The following is a 25,126-nucleotide window of genomic DNA, read 5'->3' as shown; positions in this document are numbered from 1 at the left end:
CATAACAAAAACAAAACAAAACAAAACAAAACAAAACAAACAACAGACTGTATAAAGAGAAGGTATGCTGTGGGTTTATTCAGAATAGTCAGAGAATGTCCTCCTTTTGGATTGGAATTCCCAGTTACCTGCATTTATAAACCTTCCAGACTATTTAACAAGTAAGCATTGTTGTGTTGCGGTCTGAGGAAGGTCAATAACATCACTGTTGTCCACAAGCTCCTAAATAACCCAGAAACAGGCACAGGCATTCAGGCAGATGGAGATAAAAACATCATCATCACTGATCAAATTGTTATTAGAGAATATAATTGTTATTAGAGAATAACTCTGTGGCAACGACTGGTTTCCTACACTGCACCCCAGAGACCGAGACCTTGCCACTCACTGGCACCGCTGGACAAATGTGCCTGTTCTTACAAGCTTCTGACATGGAAGGACAGAGTGGCACATAAGAAGCCATGCTATAATGCCTTCTTTCACTCTTCCTTGTCTGGGGAGGAGTGAATAAAAGGACAGAGCAAGGCCAGGAAGGTGACTCCATAAGGAAAGAAAATCAGAAGTGAGGACTAGTGTTACTCCTCCAAGTCAGCAAAGCTATACTCTAAGAGCAATATTCTTTTTAGGGACCAAAAGTTCACATCCACAGTTTTTTTTTTTTTTTTTAATTATTTTATATGTTTATATATTTTGCCTTTTTTTAGGGCCTCACCCCCAGCACATGGAGTTTCCAGGCTAGGAGTACAATTGGACTACAGCTGCCAGCCTATGCCACAGCCACAGCCACAGCAACGCAGGATCCGAGCCATGTCTGTGACATACACCACAGCTCATGGCAACACCAGCTCCTTAACCCACTGAGCGAGGCCAGGGATCGAACATGCAACTTCATGCTTCCCAGTCAGATTCGTTTCCAATGTGCCATGATGGGAACTCCGTCACATCCACAGTTTTGGATGGTACTGTTAAATGCTAGATTTCAATATTAGGCAGAAAATAAAACTATATGGATTTTTATGTCATAAGCATTGTGGCACACAGACACGGGACAAGAGAGAACAGATCACACAAAGCTATAAAAGTGACACAATTGCCTTTCTTTTGTTTACAACAAAGTTATTCTATAGACATAATCATTAGATTACAGGTATTATCTTCTTGCTCTTTTGGGCTCCTGTAGTTAGTACATCCAATCCTTGGTAGATGTTTGTTCCTATGTTAATACGTGTATTTGTTAAATTTGTTCTCAAAGACAGCGTGCTTTTGAGATGTATAATATAGGGCACGTAATAATGTTTATTACTGTCAAGGCTCCAGTGACCACTGGTGTTTTTTGTACTCAATTCACTAAACATTTTTTTGAGGCCTTATGATGACTCTACCAGAGACTGGGGCCAAAAAGGTATACAATGATGCCGTCAAGGGGCTCAGCCTCCGAGGGAGGGCAGATGTAAACAGTTAATGTGCCATGCTTGAGCACAGTACGGAGTCCTCTAGGAACACAGGGGCCTCAAACCACGTCTAAAACAAGAGCTCTGACAGGGTATGTTGCCCATGTTCACAGAACTTGTAGCTGGCAGAGGCAGAGTTTGAACTTGGATGGATTTCATACCACCACCTCAGGTGCCACTCTGTGATGGTGGTGCCATTCATTACTGTGCCTGCTCCAGGGGGGGAAGTGCTGCTATGCAGTTCCCAGGGTAGTTTCTACCCAAAATGCTGGCCTCCAAGACCAGCTCCAACTCTGACTTCAGCCCCATCCCTTGCTCCCTGAGCCATCAGGGTCATGTCTGATGGGCTGCTTCAGAACCTTACTGGGTCAAGCTGACAGAGGTGCTCCCCCTTCTCTAATAATTCCTCTCCTCACCCACCACCAGCAGAGGCTGCTCTGTGGGAAGGCTAAGTAAGGCCTGGATGAAGGGAATGCTTATGAGGGGGCTGGAAATGAGTGACCTGGCTGGAGATACTCACTCTGCCCCACCGCCCCTGTCATGCTCTGGCTGATTCAGGAATATCTTGCAGGAGGTCACCTACATATACATTAGCAATATCAGCAATAGCAAGGACAACCCTAGAAGGTAATTTATAATAAGTCCAGGATGTAGAAACTTCCAAACACTGTCTCCATCTAAGGTTTAGCACCATAAATTTTAGATTTATCTACCAGCAGGCAGGAGGGGAGAGCAGAGGAATGAAAGCTTTGGCAGGATTTAACTTCCCTGACCACCCCCCAACACACACAAGTTTTAAAATTGTGAATAAACGGATGCTCAGACCAAGTCCAAGACAAGAATACAAGTATCTCTGCTTAAAGCCCCTGCTACTTCTTTCCTCATGGCAAAGACTTGCCAACATTGAACAAGGAAAGTGAAATCCCACTACTCACAGAAATACAGTGGAAGCTAATGTGGGGGATTAAAAAGATCAGTTTAGGAGAAGCCTGAGCAGAGCAGTCGAAGCTTGGAACAGATACCAAAGGGTACTCTAAGTAGGCCTGAGTTTGGAGGTGACAGCAAATGTTTACTGAATGGTGTTGGGGTAAGGGCTTTGCAGGTGTTACTCTCCACAATATCCCGATGCATTAAGTCTTTCATTGCAAAGGGGCAGCTGAGGCTGAGGTCACACAACCGGGACATGGAGAAGGAGACACTGGAGCCAGCTGGAGCCTTCATACTCTTTCCATGAAGCTTTGCTGTTTCAGTCGACACTTCTTGTCTTGATCTTGGATTAGTCTGTATCAGCTTTGGCGCTAAGGCTTCTAAACAGTGCTGGTGGCTGATGGATCAGCTTCAGAGACCTGCTTGCTGTTGAAGGCCGTTTTGATGTTACAGACATGGCAGGAATGCTGTAGCTGGAGGCAGGCTGACTATTCAACAAGGAAGGTCTTCAAAAGTGAAACGGTACAGCCTCAGGCTTGCCTCAGCCTCTGAAATGGACTCCTGCTTCTGGAGTGCCCTGGTAGCCTAGAAGTTAAGGATTCAGCACTGTTGTCACTGCTGTGGCTTGAGTTTGATCCCTGGCCTGGGAATTTCTGCATGCTGTGGGTGTGGCCAAAAAAACGGATGGGGGAGGAGAATGGGCTCCTACTTTTGAATCACAGGATCCAAACTCACAAGGTACTAATGTAGACAATGCTAACTTATTAATTTGCAATAACATAGACCCTTCTAGTGAGTGACCAGAATATTCACCGTTCTGAGAACTCTCTCCTAAGAATCAAGGTTCACAGCAATCTCCTAGTCACTATAATTTCATTTGTTGAACTCAAATGAGAATAAAGGAAAAGGATGGCACTGATGTTTGGAATTCCAGGAGGGCAGCTTAGAACTACAAAACCCGAGTGGTCCAGGACCAGGGAGCTCAGAAACAAGCACTTTAAGAGAGTGCTGAGGACGTGAGGACAACTAGGTAGCACAGCACAGATGATGCTCTCGTATCCACCAGTGTTTTGGAAAGACGTCTGACAAACACTCCCTAAGTTCATGAAAGTGCTTTCTTTTCAGATGTCTGAGATAATCTTGTTCTAAGAACCCCTCTGTAACCTGCTGGCAGTACCATTCACATGTTGCCCACAATCTGGTAAATCAGCCACTTCTGCTAAAACAAAATGAAGATTTGGAGAGAACACAACAGTGGGAAGGACTGTGACTAAGAGCTCCTGAGAACCGAGAACCTACAACATGTAGATAGAGCTCTACAGAAAAGTTTTAGAGAGAGAGAGAAAATTCCCCTGATACTGAGAAATACACACTTGTCAATTATCAAGGATTTAAATCATATTTTTCATTAACTGCTGAGCAGCCCATGCTTCAGTGATATCTGTACATAATCCAAAGCACGTACTGTGGTATTTCTCACTGGTACTGAGAACACAAATGAAGGATGTCTTGATAAGTATCTTCCTATTAGAAATGTACAGAGATATAATTTACTAACTTGGTTCTAGTCAACAAGTAGGGACTGAATTTTATTCTTCAAAGAGAACTACAGCATGAGAACTAAAGAATCTGGATGTTCCTAAAAAGGAAATTGAGGAGTTCCCGTCCTGGCTCAGAGGTTAACGAATCCGACTAGGAATCATGAGGTTGCGGGTTCGATCCCTGGCCTCGCTCAGTGGGTTAAGGATCCAGCATTGCCATGAGCCATGGTGTAGGTCGCAGACGCAGCTTGGATCCTGAGTTGCTGTGGCTGTGACATAGGCTGGCAGCTGTAGCTCCGATTCGACCCCTAGCCTGGGAACCTCCATATGCTGTGGGTGAGGCCCTAGAAAATATAAAAATAAATAAATAAATAAAAATTAAAAAAAAAAAAGGGAATTGATGCCCTTTTATTCTACCTGAGTTAAGCCAATGATGAATCTCGTCAAAGTTCAAACACAATTAATTAGTGCTATAGTTTGATTTTAAATCTTTAAAACCTCAAAACACATACTCTATTTACATACAAAATAATCTATTCATAAAAGTAAATAATTTATAGAACTCTGATAAAATTTTTTCAAAATTTAAAAATAAACAATAGCACTATTTTACAATTTTGATTTTACAAGGAAATAAAGCTTTTGAGGACATAATATTCTATCAAAATGGAAAGCTGAATCAGTTTGCTTTGCTTTTCACCATAGAAATAAGCATTTACACTATCAGCCTGGGGAAATCAAGCGACAGGAAAAACTGCTGGAAAATAAACCTATTAGAAAACTGGGATCTGGTGCCATCTACTGAGTGGCGGTGGTAATGCGACCTTGGGTATGTGACATAACATTAGGTAACACTGTAATTTTAGCTACATGCAACTCAATAGGTACACATATTGTCAAGGCCTGAAATTCATATGCAAAAAAGGAAAGTGACTGCTGTATTAGGAATGACGATCGATGGATTTTTTTTTTCTTTAAATGCCATCCTACCTTTTAACAGAAAGCAAAGTAGGCAGTTAAAAATGATTGCCGAATACAAGGAATACTGATGTGGGGATGACTGGCAAATTAGGTAAATGGAAAAGTCCCATGATCAAGAGTGATTCAGGTAGGATCTCTTACTCATGGAGAGGCTGGTGACAGGCAGTTATATCCTTGGTATTTGCAGTAGATTGGAACAAAGGATTTAAAATTTTTCCTACTATTTACATAAAAAGCTGTTTTATTTGAAAAAATTATCAATCCAGACTGCCAATTAAGTGCCACTTAGGAATTATAATTGTAATTCATACCCATACTGACTATCTGGAGGCACAAAAAACCCTGAAGGGCATTTTTGAATAGCAAAAAAAAAAAAAAAAAAAAAAAGTTGCACTTTGTTTGGTTGAATCTATTGAATAAAAGACCTCCTCGATACCAACAATGCTGAGAGCATTCTATAAGAGCTGGCCACAATCCCAAAAGTCTTGGAAAGGTAGACCTCCTGCAACATTCTCATGGGTTAGCAAGTTTATTGTTTCCTTTTCTGGTAGTAGCTTTTGAGAATGCTACTTTCCCGTAAGGCCAGGGTACCCTGAGTACTAAGAGCATGCCTCAGACGTATTTGTGGTTCTCCTTTCCTTCATAACACTTCTCAGCAGTCCACCAAGAGGGCAGAGGGCTTGCCCATTCTGCTTGTTACCATATACCCAGCACTTAATCATGTCTGGCACATGTATGTGTTCAGTAAATGTCAGCAGAGTTAATGAACAAATGAATGAATCTCATACAGTCCAACCAACTTCGAGGGAAGAAGAGAAAAGATGGAAGAAACCCTCACAAAAGTAAAGATAACAGTAATGGAATGGAATAAACATGAGCAACAGTTCCATCAACTGGGGTAGACTTGATGTCAGGAAAATTGTCATCATTCAACAAGCAGTGACATCTGTTTGGAGATTCAAAATACCTGAAAGATTTTAACTAAACATTAACATAAAAACAAAATGTTCTCTGGAAGACTTGTTTGCAATGAAAACCCTGTTACTACATGAAGATGTAACAGGAGCCTAGAGATGTGCTGTTTCAAGATGGAGCGGACTCTGCTGAGTACTCCAGGTGAATGTCTAGAGTCCCATAGAGGGAGCGCAGCACACTGAGGACTTTTTCTTGAATGGTGTCAACTTGCTCAGAAGGACAGTAATCATCCAGACTTGACCTGGAACCAATAAGAGAAAGAGAAAGGAAAAGAAAAATACACATAAATAGGATGAGATCACACTGTGTGGTGAGGAAAGCCTGCATGTGTTGATTTCAACGTAAGATTGAAATGAAACTGTGTTGAATTTTGGTATTTTACCTACCTAGTAGTAGGTAAAGGCTACTAAATGTTTACTCCATGTTGAATGCATTACATGAATTATATTCTCTAATCTTCTCAGCAACTCTATGAACACCCCTTTAAAGTAGTGTGAAACAGAGAAAGATTAGCCTGCACAGGTCACATAGCTCATGAGTGCTGGAGATGTGATTCAAAACCATACAGCATGTTTTCAAAGACTCGGAGCTTAATACTAGACCGCTATTTCCCTGAAAGGGAGATGCTGCTTGGGAACATTGGAGCTAATTATATTAGTGACAGGCATCGTGTTTCACATTCTTTTATTATGTGCACACTCAGGCTAAAAATTATGAGGGTGGAGGCTTTCCATCTGATAAAAGGTTTTTGCTTCTAAAAATAATTTGTTAACCACACAAGTGTACAGGATCATCCAAAAAGAATTGCACCAATGTGCTGGTATTAGAATTAGTTTCCTAGGCAGTACTGAGGAGAAAAGAGCAAAGTGAGATGGGGGGCAGGAATCTGTATTTTGGGTCTATCTAGAATCACCAACTGCAACTTGAGTGGCACCAGGCAGTCTCAATATCACAATGATTTGATCAGTGTCTCCTGGTTCTGGACTAGGGTGAGGAAAGCCACTGGAAGTCCCACTGGATTGAGAAGTGGCCTTGAAATCTTTATAGAAGGAAATGGAGTGCTATTTCGCCTACTCTTTATCATAAGAACTAAAGAAATAGTCTAAGACTTCTGATGAACTTATTTCCTTCTTTGGTGATTAGGTTATTTGGGGGGCTTGATGTTTGTTAATATTTAACACACAATAAATGATATAGAACAATTTTATTTTTTTAATTAATTAATTAATTTTTTTTTTTTTTTTTTTTTTTTTTACCATTTTCTTGGGCTGCTCCTGTGGCATATAGAGGTTCCCAGGCTAGGGGTCTAATTGGAGCTGTAGCCGCCAGCCTACACCACAGCCACAGCAACGCAACGTGGGATCTGAGCTGCGTCTGCAACCTACACTGCAGCTCACGGCAACACTGGATCCTTAACCCACTGAGTGAGGCCAGGGATCAAACCCGCAACCTTATGGTTCCTAGTCGGATTCGTTAACCACTGAGCCACGACGGGAACTCCCTGATATAGAACGATTTTAAATCATTAAATACTGTCTAACACATACATATGGATAAACACCTACTTTAAGAAATACTATATATAAAAGCTTAATTTATTAGCCTCAACAAATAAGGGGCACTTCAATGCTTTCACAAACATTTTTAGTTTCTTTAAACATTAGAGTGGTTCTAGATGAGGGAGTTTTGGAAATCTGCAGGTATATTTCTGATTGTCACAATGACAACTAGGGGATCAGTAGAAGGGGGTAGTGCTGCTAGAGTGCTCACAATATATTGCAGGATGGTCCTACAGCATGAATTGTCTCTGTTCCGTGTAGTTTCCAAAGTCCACGGAGCACTTACGTAAGTGAAAAACCTGCTATTAACTTTTTGAGCCTAGAATACTCTACTATATACGAACAAAGTATTTTTGAAAATGGACTACATATGAATTAATTTTTCTAACTATGCAAATACGCTTTGAATTGAGGGAGGATGGGACTTTAAGTTCAGAACTTTACCAGGAGGTTGCTGTGAGAGAATAATCATGCTGCCACGGCAGCACTCCTCGTGTATTTGCGCCAACACAACACACTACTATCTGTCTGCATTTGCAGGTATTACATCTAGTTACTCTTTGTAAAGATTCCAGTTTGGTTTGGCATTTTAACATAAATTACTTTATTATCAATTATTCTCACTTTATGTTAAGAGTTTTTGGTTTGTGTATACATCAACATATACTTAAATTATGTGTATAGATAGGTTGTTCTATAAACTAAAAGTCTATGTGCCCGCCCAAATTGAAACTTAATCTCCGATGGGATTATATGTGGAGGTGGGGGAAAGGGGCTTCGGAAGGTGCTCAGGTCATGAAGGGGATTAGTGCCTTTAGTAAAGAGGCCCCAAAGAGCATCTTCACCCCTGCCTCTTATGTGAGGTTATAGGGAGAAGATAGCTGTCTATGAACCAGGAGGCAGGTCCTCACCAAACACTGAATCTGCTGGTGCCTTCACCTTGGACTTCCCAGGCGAGAGGATTGTTAGAAATAAATTTCTGTTGTTAGAAGCCACTCAGTCTAAGATATTTTTTGTTACTGCAGCCTGAACCAAGTAGATCATTTACGTCATCTACGTATTATATATGATATCTAAATATATTTAAATTATGTGTGTATCTAGATTAGATTATCCATAAATTTCATTCAGGATGGTAAAAGGATTCACAAAATATTTGTGTAATGTATATATTACTCGCCTGTGCATTTAAAGTACTCATTTAGAAACTCATTTAGTTTCATACAGAATGAGTCCAAAGATGAACACAGAAAAGAAACTTTTATTAAACTGTTGTAACTATTCAGCACATTAGTACATCCAAATTTAAAACACTGGCAGCAGCTAAATATTCATCTTTAGGACACAAAAACAGCAGTTCTTATGTTCAACTGAATAATATCACCAACTTCAAAGACAAGATAAGGATTATATGTTGTTTGGCAACCATCACTAATAGGAAAGAGAAAATATAACATCTGAATTTCAAGCAGAGTAGTTAAAAAATTGGGAAGAATTACCATGTTAGTAATCATTAGATTCATCTATGGAGATTGTATTACTTCCCCACTGCTGCTGTAACAAATTACTATAAATTTGGTGACATAAAGCATAACAAATTTATCATCTTATGGTTCTGCAGGAGGTCTGAAGTCCTAAAATAAAGGTGATGACAGGGATGCATCTCTTTTCTATGGAAGCATCTGTTCCCTTGCCTTTCCAGCTTCTAGAGTCGGCCTGCATTCCTTAGCTCAAAGCCCTGTCCTCCTTCTTTAAAACCAGCAGTTTATCATCTTCCATTCTCTCTCTCTGAGTTCCTGCCTTCCTTCTAATAAGGACCCTTGTGATTACACAGGGCTCACCCAGATAATCCAGGATAACCTCTTTATTTTCAAGACTGCTGAGTTATTCATATCTGCAAACTCCCTTTTGCCATATAAGGCAACATATTCACTGGTTCTGGAGATCAGCATGTGGACACATGTGGTTGGCCGTTTTTCAAACTACCACACTTACCTTGCAATTGTCACAAGAGTAGGTTTTGGTAAATTTTTTAGAACATAATATACAGACTGAATAAGATATTCAATTTCTTTTTCTGTGCTGATATGGTGAGGAAGTTCTGAATAATCACAGGTTAGACCAGCCTGGTGAACCTGAAAAGAAGAAAATTAAAAATTACATGGTCATGATTCTTTTACCATTAATGGCTTTGTTGACAAAATTTTAATATTTTTGTGGATTAGGACCGTTTTTTTTCTTAATAGTTTGCATGCCACAGAAGTTATTTATTCTTTGAAGCTTTGGAAGAACTGGCCTGTACATGAGTTTGGGCCTGATGCCTTTTCTAGGAATAATTCTTTAACTATTTAATTTATTTTGTGATTATAGGTTCAGTTTCTGTCCTTACTTGAGGCTATTTCGATAACATATTTTCAAGCAAATTATATCCATTTCACCTAGATTCTAAAAGCTGACATAAATCCGTATATAATATTCTCAACTTACCTTTCTTCCAACAAATTTTTACTTTTATTTTTTTATTACTTAAAGAATTTTATTACATTTATAGGTGTACAACAATCGTCACAACCAAATTTTTTAAATACATGCAATGAGTACTATATTTAAAGCTTCAAGAGGATAGAAGAAGAGGTCTTCCTCCTACCTTATTGAACCTACTATTACGAGTTTCTTGTATATCCTTTATGTATAATCACATATATCGATATACACGTGTTTTAATGTAAACGACTGGTGTTCCCAGTCTTAGCACTTAATTAAATATGCCCGAGAACCAGAAATGGCTCACAGGCTGACATTTTGCAGCCTGTGCTTTAAAGTTTTGAGAACTAGAATTCAAATATGTTGAGGTTTTGCCTAGGGTACATAAGTGCGAAGCATGGAAAAAAATACTAATCTGCTATATTACTGGAGGCTCTGGATACATGCCAAAGATTTAATTGGCAATGATCAGTCAATGCACTAAAATGACAGACTCTGCATGTTCTTTTCTACTAAAATGATGAAAATAGAGTTCTAACCCTGTAGCTATGGCCACATCATATTTGGTTATATAATCTGCTACCAAGCCCATGCCATTCCTTTTTCTCAACAATGTACAAAACTGCTCTGCACCACCAGAAAATTCAGATGCAACGTAAAGTAGATCTGCATTGACACAGTCATTATCATATGAGCTCAAAGAGCTTTTAAACTCCAAGTGTCTTTTAACTATCTTTTTTTTTTTGTCTTTTTTGCCTTTTTAGGGCCGCACCTGCGGCATATGGAGGTTCCCAGGCTAGGGGTCCAATCGGAGCCACAGCTGCCGGCCTACACCACAGCCACAGCAACGCCAGATCCAAGTCGTGTCTGTGACCTACACCACAGCTCACGGCAATGATGGATCCTTAACCCACTGAGCGAGGCCAGGGATCAAACCTGCAACCTCATGGTTCCTAGTCAGATTCATTTCCTCTGTTGGCAAACAAAGTTATACAGGTAATACAGTTAAGAAGTGCTGCCACAATGCCTTCTTTTTGTTTGTTCTATCAGAAAAGTTTTCAGAGAGAGAGGAAAGAAAGGAGGAAGGGAGCATAAAAATGAATCAATAAAGAACAAACAAATTTATAAATTGTATACTTTCTTTTCTCTGCCAAGGAGAGCTTTGATCATAGACAAAATTAAAAAAAAAAAATCCACAGTGCTTTTTGCTTCATACACAAAATTGGCAAAAGTATGTTTTTCCTGGAAAACTTTTCCAGTGTTCTAGTTTTTAAAAATATGTATTTTTTCACTAAAAAAAAAAGTCCATTCACAATTTCCAGGAACACAAATCAAAGTGAATCACTTTAACAAAGAGCACATTTTTCTACCCAGAAAAATGCCTTTCTTAAGGAGTCAATTTTATATATTTCAATATAAATATTTACCATTTCATAGTCTGGTGCTTCCATCCGTTTTTTCAAACTCTGTACAAGTGGAACTAATGATTCCATTCTGGAAAAAAAGTCACTCCTCAATTAAACATCACACCACCACAACTAAAATTATAGTAGTAAATTATAAATTACACTAAAATTTACCATTAACAACATGTTTCATATGATGCTTGGGAAATGAAAGATGAAGTTGTTCAAATTATCATCTTAAAATATTAAGAAAGAAATGCACACTGCTATTTTCTTACCTAAAATATTACATATTGTGTAAAGATTGAAAATTGGCACAAAAGAAATTGAGATTTTCCTTTTCTTTAAAAATGGAAGTTCTACTGTGATTTTAAAAATTATTTTGATCAGGAGTTCCTGCTGGGGCTCAGTGGTAAAGGACCAGACTAGTATCCATGAGGACGCTGGTTCGATCCCTGGCCTCGCTCCGTGGGTTAAGGATTCAGCATTGCTGTGAGCCGTGGTGTAGGTCACAGACGCAGCTCCATTTCGACCCCTAGCTTGGGAACTTCCATATGCTGTGGGCCCTGAAAAAAAATTTCTTTGGTCATCAAGGAAACTAAGTGCCTTTAGCACACTGTGGTGAATGAAGACAGTTTCGTGAAATTTAAAAAATATTATACAATTACAACAAGAAAAGTTCTATATCATTTGACTTAATAACACTGGTGTTTTTAAGTTATTTAATAGAGGTGGAACTCTTTGGAAGCCCCAATTAATGTTTCCAGTATTCTAATACCTCCTCTACTAATATCCATTCACCTGCTGGGAGGAAAAAAATACAGAAAAAGGGAGCCATGGAGGCCTGTCACTCATCCTGTTACTTCTCTCCTTTTATTAACAATACTTTCTGGGGATGGGCTAATCACCCACCTCCTCCACTCCCTTAGGAATACTGAAGACTCCTTCATGCTGAGAAACTGACCCTTGAGGGACACGGTAACTTTGGGAACACTTTTCTTGCTGTCTTACTTTTTCTTTGTGCTATTCTTTTTTTCCTCCAATTCCAATCGAAGTCTACACTCACCACTGCTAGAGCCTTGTTGTTTCTTCACGTCTGTGACAGCACTGTCTCTATGTAGGTGGTGGAGAGCTAACTGGGCATGCTTTGCAGGCATGGTGGGTTCCAGTGGAAGGTGGCTCCATCAATGGACTAGATTCAGGATTTTGGCTATTTGGTTTTGTTTTGTTTAAGTTTTAAACTTGGGTTGAGACAAAAATCACAAAATAGTAGGTTCTCCAATACTTCTTGGAAGAAAACATATTCTGTAACTTATTTATCTCCCTCTTCTATCATAATTTCAAAAAAGAGGGAATCATCTTTAGAACTGGCTCCCTCCACTGGAGAGAAAAAGCATTAACTTATGTTAAAGTGCCTGGTCAGTATTTACTGACATGATTAACACTACTATGGTTTATTTTTCCACACCACTGCTCTCTTTAGCGACCCTAAAGTCTTAAGATATTTAAATTTCAGGGATATTTCTGAAAATTTTATATATAAGTAAAAACTTCACTAGGTATTTTGAATAGGTTAAAAAGCAATTTATCAGAGTTCCCACTGTAGCTCAGTGGTAATGAACCTGACAAGTTCATTACCATGAGGATGCAGGTTCAATCCCTGGCCTCGCTCAGTGGGTTTAGGATCCAGATTGCTGTGAGCTGCGGTATAGGTTGAAGATGCGGCCTGGATCCAGCTTTGCTGTGGTTGTGGTGTAGCCTGGCAGCTGCAGCTCCATTTTGACCCCTAGCATGGGAATTCCATATGCCGTGGGTATGGCTCTATTAAAAAAAAAAAGGCAATTTATCTAGCAAATTTAGCAATACATCAAGGACTAAAATATGGTAGAGTTGGAGAAAAACAAAACAAAACAAAACACTGAGGGTCTTACCCAGGATTTGAAGCCCATTTCTGTACAGTCTCTTCATCATCACCATCACACAAATCAGCAAAAGCAGCTTCTAAATCTTCTAATTGATGAATTCGAGTATCAACACAATCTACCAGATCTTCCTTTAAACACATTGAAAAGCTGAGATTATACAGACATTCTTCAAAAAAATAAGTGAAATCTCATTACAATGAAAATCTTAGTTCAAATAGTTGAAACATGATTTCTAAGTACTAACCATGGGTTTCTTGGGGAACCAAGAAACACACAGAAGATTTTGGACAGTTTTTTGCGAGTTCTCTAATATCATGTGAGATATTAATAGACATATTTAAAATAAATAAACCCCAAAAGAAACAAGTGGAGGATACCTCTGTCAGGTTGGTACCAGGCTTTTTAAATTGGTACAGCTCTTGCAATATTTTGTACTCTTCCTGGAAGACAAAACAACAAATCTATATAACTGAAAAAAATTAATTTTTTCAATGATACATTTAAATAAAAATTGGCTGTGATACAAGAACAGGTTAGATAATCAATTAAAGGTTAGTCTTGGAAAATCAGGCAAAATGTAAAATTCATTTTTCACTGTAAATATTATCACGTCTTTAGGGTAATCCTACCAATCTAGGCATGACAAGGATGTATAAAATCTGACTATGGAAGAAGACTTGATGGCTAACATGCAATGAGATAAAAATATTTCTAAAAATATTCTACTTTATAAATGGATACATCCTAGGATCTAAACAGACTTTAGCTATTTATAGGAAATACACATATCTTTATTTTTAATTAATTTATTTTTTGCCATGCCCGCAGCATGTGGAAATTCCTTGGCAAGGGACTGAACCTGTGCCACAGCAATGATCTGAGCTGCTGTGGTGACGATGCCGGATCCTTAACCCACTAGCCATAAGGGAACTCCTACACATATCTTTAATAATAACAATAAGAAAACTCTCCATGTTCTCTTTTCAGCCCTTTCCCTGGCCACAGACGAGAACTCTGGAGTACAAAGGCAATCCTAGGGAGTTCCCATCGTGGCTCAGTGGTTAACGAATCCGACTAGGAACCATGAGGTTGCGGGTTCGATCCCTGGTCTTGCTCAGTGGGTTAAGGATCCAGCATTGCAGTGAGCTGTGGTGTACGTTGCAGACCTGGCTCGGATCCCAAGTTGCTATGTTTCCGGCGTAGCCTGGTGGCTACAGCTCCGATTAGACCCCTAGCCTGGGAACCTCCGTATGCCATGGGAGCGGCCCTAGAAAAGGCAAAAAGACAAAAAAAAAGGCAGTCCTAGAGGCAGATACAATGGAAGGACTTTGCAGGAGAATGTCTCCCTCATTTAGCATAGGCAGGCAGCCCTGCTATAGATGGCTATATCTGTCCATAATAATTCTACCTAGGAGCACTGGCAGGAAAACGTTACATCTCAAGAACTAAAATTCCTTAGGCACAATGCTATGACACTAACCTCATCATTACAATCCTGTGAATTACGTATGATTATTATTTTGATTTTTTTTGCTTTTCTTTTTAGGGGCCGTGCCTGCGGCACATGGAAGTTCTCAGGCTAGAGGCTGAATTGGAGCTGCAGCTGCTGGCCTATACCACAGCTATAGCCAGTATAGGATCCAAACTGCCTTTGGGACCCACACCACAGCTCACGGCCAACACCAGATCCTTAACCCCACTGAGCAAGGCTAGGGATTGAACCCGCATCCTCATGGATGCTAGTCGGGTCTGCAATCCACTGAACCACAATTCCTTATTTTGATTTTATACTTAAAGAAACTGTGGGTCAGAAAGGTTAAGTAACCTTCCCAAGACCATAGAGCAAATAAGCAGTAGAAGTACAAACAGAACTTATTCTGACTTCTGAACATGTTCTTTAAAAAACAGTGGTTAAATTATAAAGTATTATACATGCTCTTTTCAAAAAGTTCCACAATACAAAAGGGTATAAAGGAAACAAAACCCCCACTTTCCCTGGTTTCCTGATAGCCCTGGAAAAGGAGTAACTTCCATTAAGTTCCTTATGCAACCTCTTAGAAGTTTCCACTACAAATATCTGGTGAATATATTTGTAGGATAAATTTCTAAAGTAAATTTCCTCAGCTTGAGGTATGCCCTTTCTTCATGTTTTCTAAATATTTCTAAGGTCATTTCATAATTCTGAAACCTGGGAGTTACAGTCACTGGTCCATATTCGAGAGCAGGAAAGAGATTGAGGGCAATTTTTCTCCCTTATTTGCAAGTTGAGAGAGCACTCTAGGTCCCCAGTTCTTGCTCCAGATTACACTTCAGTTGGGTTTGAACTGTGCAGATCCACTTGTACATGGGTATTTTTCACTGTATTGAAAACATTTTTGGAGATTTGCAACAATTTGAAAAAATTCACAGACCAACTGCATAACCTATATAGTAAAAATTAAGTAAAAGTTAGGTATGTCATGAATGCACAAAATATATGTCAATCTAGCCTATCCTCCTTACACAGACATAAGGTGAATGATAGTTAATATAAATTTAGTAATGTGTTAAGTTTTCCTACTGTTCTGTAGTTTTGTTTGGGGTTTTTCTAGCTGCACCTGTAGCATATGGAAGTTCCTGGGCCAGGGCCTGAACCCCTGGTGCAGCTGTGGCAACACTAGATCCTTAAGCCACTGTACCACAACAGAACATCCTGTTTTTATAATTTTATTTTCAAAGAATTATATTACTGTACACTATGCCTCTGTCTCTAATTAGAGAAACTGTATCAACTTATCATAGGTAAGTGATTTTTTAAAAAAATATGATGTTTCTAATACTGTATTATGAATATGATACTAATATGGTATGCCATAAAATTTTTATAATGATTCCTTCATTAGCGTACAGGCTAGGCCACTGTAAAATAACTGTATTCATTATACCAGGCTACCATAAAGCCATCACACTGCTGTTTCCTCATTATCAATGTACGAATTGTTATAACTGTAAATAAATATGAATTTGCCACATTATCTTTCATTGTTGTTACCTAGTGTTAGTAATACGTGTAACAGTGTTTTGCATCATACAAGACAATACTGATATAAGTAATGACAGATGATTCACCTTATAAACATGATGTAAACTTATGGGATGGATAAATACAATACAGTACTGTAAATGTATTTTCCTACGATTTTCTCAACATTTTCCCTTCTCTTGCTTACTTTAAGAATACAGTATATTGGGAGTTCCCGTCGTGGCACAGTGGTTAATGAATCCGACTAGGAACCACGAGGTTGCAGGTTCGATCCCTGGCCTTGCTCAGTGGGTTAAGGATCCAGCGTTGCCATGAGCTGTGGTGTGGGTTGCAGATGCGACTCGGATCCTGCGTTGCTGTGGCTCTGGCGTAGGCCAGCGGCTACAGCTCTGACTAGACCTCTAGCCTGGGAACCTCCACATGCTGTGGGTGTGGCCCTAAAAAAGGACAAAAGACAAAAAAAAAAAAAGAATACAGTATACAATACAAATAACATACAAAATATGTGTTAATTTCTGTTTTACACTATCTTCAGTAAGGCTTCTGGTCAACAGTAGGTTATTAGTAGTTAAATTGGGGGGTAGTTAAAAGTTACGCCTGGATTTTTTTTTTTTCCCTGTCTTTTTGCCTTTTGAGGGCTACTCCCGTGGCACGTGGAGGTTTCCAGGCTAGGGGTCTAATCGGAGCTGAAGCCACTGGCCTATGCCAGAGCCACAGGAACTCGGGATCCAAGCCGTGTCTGTGACCTACACCACAGCTCACTGCAATGCCGGATCCTTAACCCACTGAGTGAGGCCAGGGATGGAACCCACAGCCTCGTGGTCCCTAGTCGGATTCGTTAACCACTAAGCCACGACGGGAACTCCTACACCTGGATTTTTGACTGCACTGGAGATCAGCACCCCCAACCTCTTTGACGTTCAAGGGTCAACTGCGAATCTTCAAATCTTACCTATTTTTAATCAGTACCTATTAGAGGTCTTAGATAATTTAGATAAATCACAATGCCTTCAGATATGTATACAGAATAAGTATTATAAAGTGCAACATCTTCATTATAAATCAAATACTAAATTTAGGTAGAAAAAAGACAGTTAATTTGAATCCCCAAAGAACAGATCTGGTACCACCTCCTGTATGTTAAGGTAAGCGGTTACATGTGCTCAGAAAATGAATGCAGGAGTGGTCACTTGGATCATGATTTTATCAGTTTCTTAAATGCATACATAGTTCTGTCTCAGATCTGTACATGCTAATATTGCCTGGTGATTTGCATTTAAGGTCTGAGGAGGTACCCTGAGGCTCACACGATTGAATCACTAGTTACAACTAGTATACGTGTAATCAGGCACCTCACTGCTCAGGGAAATGTTTGTCACACAGGCTTTTACATACAGACTATCTCTGGAAAGATATACCAAGAAACTAGCTATGGTACTTCTTTCTAAAAAACTGAGGGGGAGTCCCTGCTGTGGCTCAGGGGAAACGAATCTGACTAGGAACCATGAAGTTGCAGGTTTGCTCCCTGGCTTCGCTCAGTGGGTTAAGGATCTGGCATTGCCGTGAGCTGTGGTATAGGTCACAAAAGCGGCTCAGATCTGATGTTGCTGTGGCTTGGCCGTAGGCCGGCAGTTATAGCTCTGATTCGACCCCTAGTCTAGGAACCTCCATATGCTGCAGTTGTAGCCCTAAAAAACAAAACAAACAAACAAATAAAAAACTGAGGGAATGGGGAGAGGACAAGAAAAAAGAGCAAAATAGCAAACACTATCTAGAGCAGGGATTAGCAACCTACAGGGTACAACTTATTTTTGTACAGCCCTCCAGTTAAGAATGGTACAGACAACTCTAAAGAGTATAAAAATAAATACAAAGAATATGTGACAGAGACCATATGGGGCCCCACATACAGAAACTGGCTCTCTGCAGAAAGTTTGCTGATCCCTGATCTAGAGAAATATCGTACAATTTTCCAGAGTCACATTTGAAAAATACCACACTTACCTGAGTGAACATTTCTTTGAAGGGGTTTTTGACTGAAAAAAAATCTAAGTCAATATCTAAAATAAATGCATCCCTGTTCTCCAAAATTTTCAGAATTTCTCCAGTGCTCACTGTAGTCTGGCATTCCTGGCTTTCAGAACATGAACATGATGGTTGTAGACAGGTCTGGTCCCTTTTCTGGGTCACCACGGCCTTTTCCAGTCCTTCTGAATAAGATTTACCATTAGTAGAGGCAGGGTTTTCTCCATCCTCCAGTGCTAGCTTTGGCTTCTTAGCAGAGGACACTGTATCTTTTTCTTCTTGATTGTTACAGAGTTTATAAGGTTTTACCATAATCACATCCAATTGTAAAGGTTTTGGGTTCTCTAGCTGGTCTTCAGTTACATAAAGACCATCGCTTAGGAAGTAATGATCTGTACTTGTAACCCTGGATCAGAGAAAAAAAGTATTTTAAAGATGAGTGGACAAAAAAGCTGATATTTCAGACAGTTTCAGAAATGTAAGGTCATATTCGACAAAAACTGGGAGCTGTCTCTATTATTTGTACTTTCTGTTCTTCTATAGAAATAGGGTTCCCCAAATTTTTAGCTGTGCACACAATTTCCCAGAGTAAAGACCGTATTTCATAGTACAGCTAGGTGTAGCCATTTGCCCAAGTTCTGGCCAAAAGCTGTGAGTAGAAAAGAATAGTAAGAGCTTCACTTTCCACTGCCCACTGACTGGCATATGAACACAGAAATGGCAAGCCTGGCTTAGACTCTGAGGACAAAGGCAACATTCTAGTGATGGTAGAGCAAAAAGACAGAAGAAACTAGGGTTGTCTGAACCGCAGGGCTGCCATATTGGCCCTAGGCTGTCTGTGGCAAACTATTAACATGAGAAAGAAATAAATGATCCCGTTTAGCCAGTGCTTCAGATCTCTCACATACCAGCTGGAACTTTATCCAAAAAAAATTACTTGAGAAAAACTATACCTGTAAATAATTTCTGCCCACCACCTCCCCTTTTTTGGTCTTTTTAGGGCCGCACCCAGGGCTTATGGAGGTTCCTAGGCTAGGGGTCCAATCAGAGCTGTAGCTGCCGCCCTACACCACAGCCACAGCAATGCAGGATCCTTAACCCACTGAGCGAGGCCAGGGATTGAACCCAAGTCCTCATGGATATTAGTCAAGCGCATTAACCACTGAGCCACAAGGGGAACTCCTGGAAATATTTTCTCTTAATAGAAGCGCCAACATATTTCAAAGCTTCATTAAATTTTATATAATCGTAATATTTTAAAATGAAAAGCAACCTAAAAAAATCTTGCACATGTACAGAATGCATTTCACAAGTTGCAGATTCTGATTTTAGACACATCAACATGTTCTTAGCTTTTCAACTATATTATGCTTTGGCAAATACTTTGAAAAGCAAAACCAAGTGCTTCTTCTAGGACCTATCCAATTAAAATAATGGTTAATATTTATTTCCTACCTGCCCTCCTGCAGCACATGCAGCCTTAAATTTAAAAAATATATAACTTTCCAAAAAGATATAATAAAACCAAAGTCCAAGCTTATTAAAAACTGCCAACCTAAGAAATACAAAGGCTGTTTCCCCCGCCTACATCTGTATTTTTCTTTAATAAGGAACGTTTTACTTTGTTCATATCTGTACAAGCACACACACATCTTAGACTGCTGCATACCTATATGTGTGTCTCTTCCATAAATTTCTACTTGCAGGATTAACTAAAATCATGAGATAATCCAAAGCTTCCTAATATTGTTATTACACACTGAGTTTCAAAAGTCTGTTTCAGGTTGCTCAAAACAACTGGATTTTGCAGAAATCTGTTACAGGTTAAATTAGGCCTACTTATCAAAGCAGTCAATAAAAACCCTACCACTCTTTCATATAAACTATTATTATGTATAATATTTACTATATGTGGAGCCCTATTTATTATATCCTCAATAAGTACAATTTTCATGTATACACAAGAAAGTTATTTGTCCAGCTAAGAACATTCAAAAGCTACTTGTATCATTAAAGATAAATCAAAAATAAATATCATTGTCAATGTATTTGCATTTCATCCCACTATCCTTCAGGTTTTAGAAAGTTATGATTCCACTGCTTAAAACATGCCTTCTGAAACAAGAGAATTTAGAAAGCCAAGAATGTTCTGTTATTTCTAAAGTTATTGCAGCATCACGAGATAAACAATATATTGGTTAAATAGTTTATACAACAAAAATAGTTGCACATGTAACTCAAGTTAACTCGAGCATTAAAATATACTGTTATTTAATTTTTTTTTTTTTTTTTTTTTTCCTTTTTAGGCATATGGAGGTTCCCAGGCTCGGGGTCAAATCGGAGCTGCCGGCCTACACCATAGCCACAGCAATGAGGTATTCCAGCTGCGTCTTTGACCTACACCACAACTCACGGCAACGTCAGATCCCTAACCCACTGAGTGAGGCCAGGGATTGAACCCACAACCTCATGGTTCCTAGTCGGATTTGTTTCTGCTGCACCTCGATGGGAACTCCATGATGCTGTTACTTAATTTAGAATAAGTAATTATCTAAAGCTAATCGTATTAATAAAATTAAAATCATATTAATAAAAATCAAATTAAAATACCAAATCTACTTTTCAGCCACTGAATTTCTAAAAAAACAACAAAGTGAGATAATTTTGCTTCTTCACTGCTAATTGTTAAATTCAGCAGCCAAAAGTTACACTGGAAACAAATAATAAAATGTACCATTAAATATATGTCTATATAATGGATTTAATGGAGTTAGTCATCAAAGAGCCAAGATTCCAGAGGATAAAAATCATGTTATTCAAAACCCAACTTGACTAGCAACAAAACAGTGTGTGGAAAAGATTAAGAGACTTGAAAACTTGTTCCTGATGTTTTGAGAACACTTTTTGGAAGGGTTGAAGACTAAGTTGTGTGCAGAGATACCTACAAGTTATTATAGGGATCCAAAATCAGATAGAAGCATTCAATTCCTTTCATACTCATAAATACAAGGAAATTACCTGATTGTTGTTGTAGAAGTGTCTTTGCCGACCAAAAAGTGATGTTTGCCCTCTCTGATTTGCTCAGCCCATGTGGGATGAAGCCATATTACGTGAGAAAAATGGCCAGCATAAACTGCAGGCATAATCCAATTTTCAATACTTAATTCTCTGGAAAAGAAATAGGGGGGAAACATGGCAACTACTAGTGAGTCATTTTCTCCAAATGTAATTTCATTCACAAAACTATTTTAAGACAGCAGGTCTCAAAGTGTGGTCCAAGGACCCTTACAAGGTTTCCTGAGACCTTTTCAACATGATTACTAGTTCAAGACAGTTTTCCTAATAACACCAAGACACTATTTCCCTTTTTTATTATATTGACATTTACACTGATGGTACAAGGCAATGGTGGTTGACATCCTAAGATTAACCAAGGTAAAGGCACCAAACTCTTCTAGTAGTCACTAGCAAGCACTAGTGCCCCAAACACCCATCCAGTTTCACATGATAACGTCTTTCATAATTTTATTTAACTTTGATACTGAGTATACATTTTTAAATAATCTGTGTGGCAAAATGGAAAGTGTACAAAGTATTCTTCTACATACTTTGAAATACAAAGGTCATCTCAAGGAAAAGTACTTGTAATTGAATTGCAAGCTGAACACCATTTTTCTTGAAAGGGAGATTGACTGATAAACCATAGCTGTTCCAACTTGAATCTGAATTGCTGGATTCTACATTCCAACTAAGCGTTAAGAAACAAGTCAAATTTTGGCATAGTATTAAAGAATACCCATAATTATCTGAAAAGGATAAGAAAATACTCTTCCTGAATTTCCTTCATGTACTTCCATCCAAACAACACATGGTAACAAATTGAATGGAGAATCTGAGAATCCAGCGGTCTTCTATAAAGGCAAATATTAAAGAGATCTGCATTGCACTGCTACTCTTCAAAAGTTTTTTTTTTTCCTGCTTTAGAAAATATATCTGTTTTCCAAAAAAATATTTTATTTATGCTAACATATAAAAGTATCATTTTGAAATGAATTCATATTTTAAGCATTTCTCAGTTTTAATTTCATATATGGTAAGTATCAATAGATATAACCCACATAAAAAAAAAAAAAACTCAAGAATTTTTAAAGTTATACAGGAACCCTGAGATTAAAAATGTTTAAAAATGTATTCTACAACTAACTCTAAAGTGGTCATACATGCTTCGTAATTCCTTTCAACTTCTAAAATATAAAACCTCTAAATATAAAAGACATAAGGACAATGGTAGCACTACCACATTTCTTTAGAAATTAGTGTGCTGAGTTTTAGTGTCAACTAAAAGAAATGCAGCAGGCTAAAATTAATTCTCACAAGCATCTGTTTTTTAATTTTGTATTATAACAAGAAAATTACTGCTATATAACTTTTCATAGTGTATGAACAGCTATATTGTGACAAATACATAAGAGACACTGACAGAATTTCAGGGAACTTATTACTGAAGAGAGACTAGTAAGTCACTATTTAGAGATACACTAGGTATGTCTTTCTTGAAGAATAGGGTACAATTTCACATCCATCTCTATGATTCTATATAACTGAAAGTCAATAGGATTTGTGACCTGAAAATAAAAAAACTGAGCAGTTGGAAGAACTCAATACTGAAAGAAAGCATAAATTAAAGATGTGCTGCTTATACAATTACTGAACTATGTGTTCAAGACACTTTTTTTGTGTCTCCATATCCCGACTTTTACAGGGAAAAAGGAAATAATTTCTAAAGTCTCTTCTACTTCTACTTCTAAAATCCTATATTCTAAAGCAGAGGGTGGCAAACATTGGCTGGGCCACTGGTTTTTGCAAATAAAGTTTTACTGGAACACAGTCACTGATACTTGCTGATGCTGTGTTTACAGCTGCTTTCACACTATAAAGGCAAAAATAAGTAGGTGCACCATATGGCCAGCAAGCCTAAAATATTTACTATCTGGCCCTTTAAGAACAAGTTTGGTCATACTTGCTATAAATAAAAAAGGCAAACAAAACAAAAGCAAAACTCAGGAGCTTCGAAAAAACTATTTCCCATAACTGCTTATCATCTACCACAAATTGTATTTCGGGCACATAAGCGATCATTAACAAAATATTACCCAAAAAGCGTTTCCTTATCAAATACAGTGTCAGCTGGCATATTCACAGGAATAAGGAGGTCTGGATGTGAATCAAAATGCACAAAACTTATGTTACTTGCAGGAAGATGCTTTGAGCCAATGGCCCGGTATATAAAAGGCAGAACCTGTAAAAGACACAGGCACACATTCAGAATAGGCACTGACATCATGAGCATACACCCAACTGCACGCTGAAAAATAATGCTAAACATAATTGCATATAATTTGAAGTCCACCAAGTTGTTAAAAAGTAGGAAAATATAAAATTTGTTCATTGAAGATGGGTATAGATAATCATCTTAAGCTTTATTTTTTCCTCAGAACTTCCAGGTTACACTTCTGAAGGCTTTAGTGGGCATCTCTGGCTGCCATGTTGCCTCCACCATGAACTAAAAGATAGCGTGGGGAAGCAGACAAGGACTGGCACTCGGGGAAAAAATTGATAGTTAATACACATTCTGGCACTAAAGGTATGCTCTGGACACTCTGGGTCTCTGGGCCTTTTCTATACTTTTAGGCTATGTGGTCTACAAGGCTCTGTGTTCTGTTTCAGTCTTTAGAGTTATAAGTTGAAGACTGAATTTGAAAGCACCACCAAACCCAAGCTTGCTCTTTTCTCCCAGATCCATATGCACTACATCTAGGTCCCCAGAAATCCAACTTCCTTTTTATTCTCTTATCTTTTTCCATCCACAAATCTGGAATCACCCTCTTCCTCTTTAATATCCAGAGAACTCTCAAGACGTACTACTGCTATTAAAAAAAAAAAAAAAAAAAAAAAAGAAAGAAAAAAGACTTAGATCCATGGGACTCTCGAAGGCTTTCGGAAGTCTAGATTACAACAGGTATCCTAAAGCAGCAATACTACAGATACAGAAAATATCTTTAATGTTTATAAATGCGGTGTTAAAAGATTTAGGCACGCACTCTGCACACAATAATACTCCTAAAGGACTTATGAATGAGCAACACTTAGTACCCACGTCACAGATGACAGTTCACATTCTTAACAAAAAGCTTCCCCCTTACACAGCAGGGCTGTGATGGAGATGCCAGGAGACAGTAAAGAAATCTGCGTTAAAGTGCAGGTTAAGGACTCCGGGCTCTGTAGTTCGACCGCCCACGTTCGAATCTTGACACCACTAGTTTGCTAAAGTGTTGTGGGATTTCGAACAAACCGCGGGGGTTAAATGAGCTGCCGGGCACCGCATAAACGTCTGCGCCTACTCTTCCAAGCTAGCCCGTTTGGTGTTTCCCCCACAGCAATGCAATTCGAGTGAATTACTAATTCTCGTCATCTCTCTGGCCTCCGAGGCCGAGGCTCCGCCGCTCCCTAAGTCCTCGGGCGATTCTGCCCCAGCGTCCGGCAGCCACCCGCTCACCTCCTGATGATCCTCCACCACCCAAACGGGGAGCTCCGGGTAGCACCGGAGCCGGGGGCGCTCTCCCGCGGAGTCACTCATGTTTTCGCGCGGGGAAGCGTCTCAGCGAGCCTGAAGCTCAGTGCGAAGACGCCGGCCTGCCGCAGCTGTGGCCCTGTCTCCACTCCCGGGTGGAAACGCGCGCTCACCCGGTTGCGGTTCCGGGTTGGAGAACGTAAGGGGCAGGGGGAGAGCACCGGAGGGCTTGACGAAGGCGATTGGCTTAGATTTCCGT

At 39.1% G+C, this 25,126-nt stretch overlaps 1 protein-coding gene across 7 annotated transcripts; it reads right to left on the bottom strand.

The window, feature by feature from the left end:
• Window positions 1-1,076: 1,076 nt before the first annotated feature.
• C16H5orf22 (chromosome 16 C5orf22 homolog) lies at window positions 1,077-25,041 on the bottom strand. 7 transcript variants are annotated; one of them, XM_085002029.1, is made up of 9 exons: window positions 24,853-25,041; window positions 23,450-23,595; window positions 21,315-21,464; window positions 18,276-18,702; window positions 13,627-13,689; window positions 13,256-13,377; window positions 11,346-11,412; window positions 9,430-9,569; window positions 1,077-2,963 (listed from the first exon to the last, which is right to left on the bottom strand). In XM_085002029.1, the coding sequence occupies exons 1-9, from the start codon at window positions 24,931-24,933 to the stop codon at window positions 2,909-2,911; spliced, it is 1,251 nt and encodes a 416-aa protein (XP_084858155.1). In that variant the 5' UTR covers window positions 24,934-25,041; the 3' UTR covers window positions 1,077-2,908. The 7 variants fall into 7 exon arrangements, 2 of the variants coding, with proteins under 2 accessions (XP_084858155.1, XP_003359785.3); XM_003359737.5 differs by lacking the exon at window positions 1,077-2,963 and adding an exon at window positions 5,124-6,116; XR_014831093.1 differs by lacking the exon at window positions 1,077-2,963 and adding an exon at window positions 5,414-6,116 and having other exon boundaries at window positions 13,627-16,515; window positions 17,768-18,702.
• Window positions 25,042-25,126: the final 85 nt, after the last annotated feature.

This window comes from Sus scrofa, chromosome 16 (assembly GCF_054392235.1).
Source record: "Sus scrofa isolate SSC_HxYL_T2T_F1_AM1 chromosome 16, Sscrofa_HxYL_maternal_Yorkshire_Landrace_v2.0, whole genome shotgun sequence".
Classification (NCBI taxonomy): domain Eukaryota; kingdom Metazoa; phylum Chordata; class Mammalia; order Artiodactyla; family Suidae; genus Sus; species Sus scrofa.
This window is presented reverse-complemented; position numbering and strand designations above follow the sequence as displayed.

Excerpts from the sequence above, each read along its gene's own strand:
- C16H5orf22 (XM_003359737.5), bottom strand. The coding sequence starts at position 24,933 with ATGAGTGACTCCGCGGGAGAGCGCCCCCGGCTCCGGTGCTACCCGGAG. Across the intron at positions 13,690-18,275 it reads TCAAAGAAATGTTCACTCAG|GAAGAGTACAAAATATTGCA; the intron begins GTAAGTGTGGTA and ends TTTGTCTTCCAG. Across the intron at positions 11,413-13,255 it reads AAATGGGCTTCAAATCCTGG|AATGGAATCATTAGTTCCAC; the intron begins GTAAGACCCTCA and ends CTTTTTTTCCAG.